The following is an 8,812-nucleotide window of genomic DNA, read 5'->3' on the forward strand; positions in this document are numbered from 1 at the left end:
TGGACTATTTTCCTGTTCTGAGATGACTGATGGAAAACAAGCAGCATTAAGGTGAATAAAAAAATCTTTCTTTTAGACCAAATCTGGTTTGTTTTTTTTGTCAAATGTGACTTAAAATGTAACTACAAGTTTTATATTTGATATGTTTTGTTTAACTTAACTTTCAAAGTACTTTTTTAGTCTAAAAGTAGCTTTATTTAAGAAATTAAGATTAGAAAACAGTATATTTACTGATATAAAGGCTGTGGAATATGTGGGCACTCCTTTCCTACCTGCATAGAAACAAGAGAATGTCAACAGAAGGTTTCCTTCAGAATTGCAGACAAAAGAACAGGTGTATTGCAGTGGGAGAAAAAAATATTTGCTTTTTTTGAGGGAACAAAACATTCTGTCGCAGACAAAGGTCAGACTCCCTGAAGCATGCTCCACTTTCTTCCAGGTTTTGGGGGATAAACCCCGGAGAATGTGCTGCCAAATCCCACCACCAATGTCTTAATCGGCTAATCTGTGCTGAGAAGTACACACTGCAAGTGAGGAAAACGCTCAACTCCTTAATGTTCTTCTGCATTCTTTGAGTTCTCACGCATTTGCTGTGTTTACAACAAAAACACATACACACATATGCTCATGGACACACTTATCTTTCCTGTTTGAAATGCATCCAGGGAGGGGACAGCCCGTGATTTGTAATGCTGGATTTCTCAACATGTACTCTTTTCCCCTACTCAATCACATTCCTTTTAAAGATTAAGTCCTGACCCCTCACACTTGGACCTCAGAGAGGCTCAGGCAGATTAATATGTTTGGTATGTCCATGAAAGTGCCTTAAAATCTGTAGTTGAATAAACAAATTTCTGTGATTTACAGGCTGGAAAAGTTTGGCTCGGAACTAAAAAGAAACTAGTTAAAAACTTTGGAAGCCAAACTTATTAAATGTCTAAAAGGAAAAAAAAATATTATAAAAAAAGAAAAACTCATACTTTGCCACATCTCACTGAAAACCAACTTCTTTTAAGTATGGGGGATTTTAATAAGCCTTTTTATTTTTATTTTTACTATTCAAAATTTTACTGAGGTTATTTACTGTCCTTGTTTTTTTTTTTTTTTCTTCTTTCTTTTTTTTGCTTTCTTGATAAGCTCAAGCAACCACATTTCTCATGGGAAAATTAACTCCAGTCAGTTTGACTGATGTGTAGATAAACAAGCATTTCTAAATGTTGTTTTTCATTCAGCCAAAACAACTTTGTCTTATGCCTTAGTCACAACTTCCCTTATGGGTGGATACGGCTGTCAATGGGTGAAAAACGGACAAATCTGTATGGGAAACGCAGATGGTTCAAAATACCAATATTGAAGAATGCTAAGTGAGCCCGTAGAGCGAAAATGTTCTATTCTTTTACTCTACAGGCATGCTGTGAATAGGTTCATAGCAAAAATTTAAATAAGAAGTAAGTTTAAGGGTGAAGTATGCCAAGAACCAGGCATGCAGTACGGATTTTTCACTTTTCAATGCTCCTGAAGCCTCCAGAACAGAACCCTGGTGCGTCTTCGCTGTTAAAAATTAAGAAATTAGACAATCACAGCATGATTTGTGTGGGCAGCCAACAAATCACCTGCGCACCCAGTTCATGCAGAATTTGCGGGCATACATTTTACTAACGCATTGTACGGATTCATGTGACACATCAAATGCGATATGATCAACAAATTCGCATTGGCCGCTTTTGCCCTGTTACCGTCTCTGTTCCACAATAATGTAAGACTTTTTAATGTCTCTGTGAAAATAAGAAAAATATCCCGAAGTTCAGGAGGTCCAATCAGTGGTTTAGTGGTTCTCTGTTCCCGGCCCTCGTCCCAGGAGCTGGTGTAGTGATCTTGATCACTCCAGGTCCATGACCCTGCGACAGACTGTCCAGGGTTTACATGTCTTCACCCAACAGTATCTACGACGGGCTCTGGAAACCCCGTTGCCCCGAAAGGGATGCGGCAGGTTAAGAAAATGGACGGAAGTTTAGGAGGAGAACCGTCAGACCACGTCACTATACTGGATGTGTGTTCTACCCGCTGTCACTGAAAACATCATGCGCCCGAAGTTGAGTCCCTGATTGGTTGAAATGTCAGGCCATTCTCTCCAAAGTTTAAAAATGTAAGATCTGGCAGCTCAAATCGTGCTGCTGCCAGACTTTCGCGCTTGCCACTCAAATCTTACCGTAGGATCTCAGGTCGCGTCCCTACCATTGACTTAACATTGAAACTGCTGCGTGAATCATGTTCGGTGTAAACGCAGACTAAGACATTAAGTAAAGCACACATGCAGTTCATATTATTGTGTTTGTGATAAAATGTGGACACATTTTTCAGTTAAAAGTCTTAATTTATTTATTTTTTTGTAAAATTATGGGGTCATTTTTCTTCTTAGGTTGGTGGCACTCATTGCTTTATTTGATGCATTTTTTTGCGCATAATTATTTGTTATCTACTTTTTTTTTTTTGGTTAATGCTTGTCTGCCTTTTAATTCCAGATGTCATGAGGTAAAATGTGCATGACAATGATGTGAATCTTAAATGTGCAAAAACAGGAGTATTTTATTTTTGTATATTTTAATATTATTATATGATGTCAAAATATTGTGATAATATAACAAAAAAGGTTGGTGCTCTGCGTTAAGTTTTTTTTTTTTTTTTTTCCTGTTGTTTCATTTTGGCAGGACGAGTACACACAATAACTTTGTGTCCTGAAGGGAAGACACTCTCAGGATGAGGGACAGATTACAGGAGCTGCAGCACAGGGCCCAGGAGTTTTCTGAGGCGGCAAATGACCACAGCAATCATTTTTCAGAGGAGGAGGATGGCGGTGAGGACTCTGTGGTAGTGGGAGGCATAACCCCACAGGCTGTGGTGTTTGAGGCAGAGCCAATCATTGAAAGTTTCCTGACAGAGGCTCAGCAAATCCGCAATGACATCTCAGCGCTTGAAACAGAGGTAAAAAAAAAAAGAAAGTTACTAACTTTTAAGGTGTTTTTACTTATTTTTCTTATTGCTGAGAATGAACTGCAAGAACAGTCTCCTTAGAAATAAGTAAAACATTCTCAATATTTCTTTAAATGAGCAAAAAAGAATCTGTCAAGGAATTGAGAAAAATTGTCTTACCAAGAATACTTATTTTAAGAAAAAAAATAAGTTTTTGAAAAATTTTTATTTTCTTAAAATTCAGTTATTGCAGTGTATATACAGTATTAGAAAGACAAAAAGTAAAAAATATTCACAAATTTGTTCAAATCCACTCAAAAAAGTGTGTTAAATGTTGCTCAGGTGCTGAAATTCACTCAAGAGCAAAAGACCTTGGTGGCAACCATGCGTCGGTTTAGTGTGATGAAGAAAGAGAGCAGCATAACGCGAGACATCAAGATCCAGGCTGAAAGCATCCACCGCCGCTTGGACGCCATCTCAAAACAGGCCCAACGAACGGAGGAGCAGCAAGGAAAGGCGGCTGCAGCCACCAGAATACAACACGCTCAGCATACGGCTCTGTACAGCAAATTCAAGCAGGTTGGGGAGGATTTCCTGCTATTTTGTAAAAGAATATCACACTAGTAACTTCCAAGTAAAAGATCTTTGTAGTTGCTTAAAAAAGATGAAAAAAATAAACGCATAGTCAGAACCTATTCAAGTGATTAAACACTGTAGCTGTACGAGTTCAGTGTTAAGGATAAAGAGGTTTTTGCATAACAAGGTGGGACTGTAAAGCCCTCTCATTCCTCTTCTCTTTCCTTTCCTATTGTCTTGTTCTCTTTACTTCCTTCCAGGTCATGCGCCAGTATAATGAAGGTCTGCTGAGCAAGCAGGAGCGCTGTAAGTACTTCATTATGCGGCAGCTGGATGTATTGGGAAAGGATGTTAAGGAGGAGGAGGTGGATGAGATGGTGGCCACGGGAAAATGGGAGGTCTTCAATGAGAATCTGCTGAATGACGCCAGAATCACACGCTCCCAATTATCCGAGATCGAACAGCGACACAAGGTGAGGGGAGCACCGGGGAGTCACTGAACCACGGCAAAACTTCACTTCAAAAGCTGCTGAATGTCCTGGAATGCACTAAATCAATGCATACTTTGTAGATGCACATATTTATGCAGGTCAATAACAACTTTGTGTCTCAATTTTCATCATTTGCATCTAATTTGCTATTTATACAACTCAAAGTTTTCAAAATTGTGGGTTCGGTTCCCAACCAAGTGTTGAAGTCTCCATGAACAAGACACTGAACTCTGCGTTGCTCCTGGTGGTTACAGATTGATGACAGTTTGAGGCAGCAGAACCGGCACCAGTGTGTGTGTGTAAAGTTCTTTGGGCTTTCAAAAGCTACAAACTCATGTTCAAAGAACGCTTTAAACTTGGGTTCTTGAACGCCCAATTTAGCCCATGCTGTTCACACTGGACGAGTAGGGAAGGACTTCTCCTTCTTTCGCTGCTGTTTACTAGCCCATGTCTGCCGACACAGTTGGAAGGGGTTTTGTGTGAAATGTCAGAGTGACTCAAATCTCGTTCCATCCTTTTTCTATCACAGCTCTGTTCTGATATACCAAAGGCTCGGTGGCATAGAATTCCATCCGTGCACAAACTGCAATTATTAATTTCTCCTCCATTATCAATTTTCAAACTGTTGGCTCTTCTGTGAGTTAAAACAGATGCCATTTATACTTCACTACCAAATCCCAAAGTAGTCAAACTTACATTTTGTATGAAGTGGCAGAATGAAGATGTGCTGTCGATCGCGGTGTGAACGTAACTTAAGAAGTTATCCGCTACATAGGTAAACACGATAGAGTATTTAGCCAATATCCCTGTTTGACAAACATCAAAAGTGACCACACTGATTTGTGTAACTTGACAGGAGTTGTTAAGCCTGGAGAACAACATGAAGGAGCTCCGAGACCTCTTCATGGACATCTTCATGTTGGTGGAAGAACAAGGGGCTGCCATTGAGCACATCCAAACCAATGTTGAGAGGACACAGGATTATGTAATCGTCACTAAAGAGAAGTTCAAACTGGCAGCCAGGTATAAGAAGAAGAACCCATGCAGGCAGCTGTGCTGCTGCTGTTGCCCTCCATGGAGATGCTGTTTGTGACGCTTGAGCCTCATGCTCCACGTTAGACTGTTGAACAGAGCAACGGGTGAGGAGAGACTCAGCCGAGCATTGAAAACAATTAGAGGCAAGAATTGGTATGGGAAGCACTTGTTTCTTTCAAGAGGGTGTGAAGCGTGTGATAATGAAGGAGATGGTTCAGAGAAAGCGCCCCGGCAACACGGTTGCTTATTGGAGTCCTTCACTTGCAGCTGACAGAGGTCACAAACAAGGAGAGGCCACTGACCCTGCTGCATCAGCGAGACCCATCTTTCACCATCTCCCACAAAAGAGGCTCATTTTTCTTTTTTTCACGTTTTTTTCCTGTCACAGGAACTCCAATTAACGAGAGTGGAATTTTTCCACATTAAATGCACTTTAAGATTTTCACTCTCTAAAAAAAATTATGATTTTAATGGATGATCTATTCTAAAGATGCAAAGAAAATTAGTTTGTGTAATTATTAATTCAGCATTTTAAAGTTTGTGGCCTATTTTTTCCAAAAATGATTGCTTTTTATTAATTTTAAAGTATAAAAAATAAGTGAGAACATTTGATCAAAAATATTTAAAAACAAAACTGCAAATATATTTTTCCAAAAATGAATCTCAAAGTTCAGAGAAAAAATACCTTTAATTAACATAATTTTACTAGAATCCCTATCTGAAGGAGGGATCTATCCATATTTTTGTCCTAAATATTCAAGAAATGTGTTGGAGAGTTGTACAAAGTAGTTTTCAAAAACTGTTTTTATCTGACCTCATAAACTTTAAAACAATTCAACCTCTTTTGATTTCTTTGAGCTTTTTTAACAATCTAATGTCTGGGTTTGGATAAAGTTCCCTGCTGTTGAACGCTAATAACACGAATGTCACTCTAAGGGGAAGTGGTTCCTTGTAATCTGTTACCCCCATCAAGAGTGACTCCGATTTCCTGGTGACCCGCGGTGTCGAGTGTCCACAGGAAAATACAGGTGAAGTGGGTGTGCTGCGGACAGACTGGAAAATCTGGTTTGTATGGAACTCCCGGATCCCTGGGAGACATCAGGAATAGTTTGTAACCGGATCTATTTAAGTGTACCAGAGGATTAAAAGATCTACGTTGTTGAGGTAGCTCTTAGTTTAATGAAAATAAAACTCAATTTGAACAAAGTGAGAAAATAAACGTTCACTTGTGTATCAAAAAAAATATATAATTTGCACATGAACAAGTTAGTTTAATAATCTTCTTTAGACCATAACTAATACAAGAGTTTTAATCATTTATTTACCTTTATTTTTGTTTATATTTTGTCATCCTGTATCTGAAGAGTTGAACAGGATGTGATGCGGGACTGAAGCACTTTTTTCTTCCTCCAACTCTATGATAATAAATCAAAAAAAAAAAAAAAATATGAACACAACAATTATTAAATGTTCTCACGTGGATATTAATAAACCGCAGAATGTCACCTAATGTGATCCATCTCCCAAGAGAAAGAAAGTCAAGACAAATCAAATTGCTTTAAATGTGGGATTCCTAAACAGCAATGATGCCATCCAGTGTTCACGGAAATAATTGCTGCTGAGGGAATAAATGAGTTGACAGCTGATGTGACCGGACAGGCGGTCACATAGATTTTGATGAATATATATTTTAGCTGGCTAAAATAAAAATAAAAACCTCCACTTGTGAAAGTGCAACATTTTTTTTATATTTTTTTCTTATTTCATAGATAAGATGGATTCACTCAGAATCATTTAAACTCACCAAATGTTCTCCTGATGATGTCTGCAGGGTACCACAGTACAAAGTCAACCTTAGTTTCCTTTTCTCTGCTTTTCTTCCTGAACTTTGTTAGACTTTCCCAGTGCAACTAAAGTTTTCAAGTGTTCAGAAGCTCTGCAAAACTTTGTTTCCCCATCAGTGAGCTTACTATCCAATATTTCATCTAAAAGCACACAGTTTTTTCATGTTTTTTTTAGCTTCCAGCTATACAAGTGCAGTTTTTCCTCAGCTTACACTATCATCTTTGTGTGCATTCCCATCTGTTCTTTAAAGTAAAAAAAAAAAAAACATATTCTAGCATTTTAAAACAGAGAGAAAAATAAAGAGAATTGTTTAGAAATGTGGCTTTTAATGAAAAAAAAGTAACTTCCTGCTTAAATCCTGCACCTGCAACGTATTCCTTATAAATGCCTGAATCTTTCCACTTTCCAAGCAGCTAGAAATGATTCATGGTCAACATGGACTATGGAAACACATGAGCTTTTCCAGATCTGATGGAGCAGCGCCGATGTGTGTTTGTCACCTTTCGCAGAACATCTTTTTTCTATCTGATCTGTCAATCACAGCGTGGATCCCAAAGACTTTCTTCAAACGCCTGGTGAACATCAAAGCCGCTCTCCGGTAAGTAACACCAGCTGTGGTCATAGAGAGCTGACATTACTTTATAGGCTGGTTTTATCACATCCATCAAAACGTGAACCCAGACATATCAGGAGAGTCAGAAAATACGAGTCACAAAGCAACTATGCAGTGAGTTTGGCAGGAGTAGCTGAAAGTCACTAAATCGATACAATAGATATGTGGGTTTAGGATGTGACAACTTCAGCGTTGGCTTTAAAAAAGGGACTGAGGGATTATGGTTGGGATTGGGGTCAAAAATATTTATTTTAGCAAAAAATAAGAAATCATTTTGTCTTTCTAGGGAAACCTACCTAAAATACTTCAATGCAGGTGCGGAGCTAATATATAATATAAGGGGGGGCATGACAAATGAATTATGTGGTGCCCCATATTTTGTTAAAAATATTGTTTTTGTTATTTTGAAAGGCTTAATGAAGTATTAATGATTTCCTAATTGTTGTTGACTCAACAGTTGGGGGGCAAAGCTTTTTGCTAAGAGGGACACCAGGTACCCCCACTTTTACCCCCTTTTAGCTCCGCCCACGCTTTTATGCTAACAATTTTCCTCCTTTTGTCTGTTTTTTAAGTTTTCATGGATTTTATTTTTGCTAAAGTTTGTTTACCCCCTCTACAAAGAAATTAAGTTTTAAAGACAGACATTTTTTATTAAAAGAATTGTATAAATACTGGGATGTTCCGTTTCCTTTTATGCCATTTTTTTTCCATTTGTAGAAAAATTTGATTTTACTTGCAGAGTAGGTGAATAAAAAAAATATATATAGGTCTTTTAAAAACATATATTACAATAAATATTCTATTTGGAAAAAAAAAAAATAATTAAGAGCTGTACAGTAGGGCATTGGTTACCCCCCACGGTCCAAAAACATGCGTCATAGGTTAATTATTGTCTTTAATTTGCAACATACCAGTAACTTGTTCAGGGTGTAACCCACCTTTATCCAACAGTAGATGGAATGCATAGATAAAGAAAAAATACATTAACCAGTGTATAGTTTTTACGTTACAAGTATTATAGTAATACACAGTAAACATTTGTTGTCAGGCTCCCTGTAGGTGCAGATGACCTCCATGAGATTAATGTAGTATAAATATTGATTCTACTTAACAGGACAAATTCACTTTATTCATGTGCATGTCAGGGGTTTTAAATATGTAAATATCATATTTTAACAATCTGTAATGTAAAATATTGAAAGCTATACTGCATCCATTTGTCCTCCTAAAATGTCGCCTTTCCTCTTGTGTTTGTGCATTCCTCTGTTCATAGCTTCTCAGC

At 37.9% G+C, this 8,812-nt stretch overlaps 1 protein-coding gene across 4 annotated transcripts; it reads left to right on the forward strand.

Moving 5' to 3' along the window:
• On the forward strand, positions 1-8,462 carry stx19 (syntaxin 19). 4 transcript variants are annotated; one of them, XM_024286805.2, is made up of 6 exons: positions 1-51; positions 440-530; positions 2,709-2,982; positions 3,313-3,549; positions 3,807-4,019; positions 4,894-8,462. In XM_024286805.2, exons 3-6 carry the CDS (start codon positions 2,758-2,760, stop codon positions 5,128-5,130), a joined length of 912 nt encoding a protein of 303 aa, XP_024142573.1. In that variant the 5' UTR covers positions 1-51; positions 440-530; positions 2,709-2,757; the 3' UTR covers positions 5,131-8,462. The 4 variants fall into 4 exon arrangements, with proteins under 4 accessions (XP_024142573.1, XP_024142574.1, XP_036065674.1 ...); XM_024286806.2 differs by lacking the exon at positions 440-530; XM_036209781.1 differs by having other exon boundaries at positions 7-530.
• The last annotated feature ends 350 nt before the right edge of the window (positions 8,463-8,812 follow it).

Source organism: Oryzias melastigma, linkage group LG21 (genome assembly GCF_002922805.2).
Source record: "Oryzias melastigma strain HK-1 linkage group LG21, ASM292280v2, whole genome shotgun sequence".
Taxonomy (NCBI): Eukaryota; Metazoa; Chordata; class Actinopteri; order Beloniformes; family Adrianichthyidae; genus Oryzias; species Oryzias melastigma.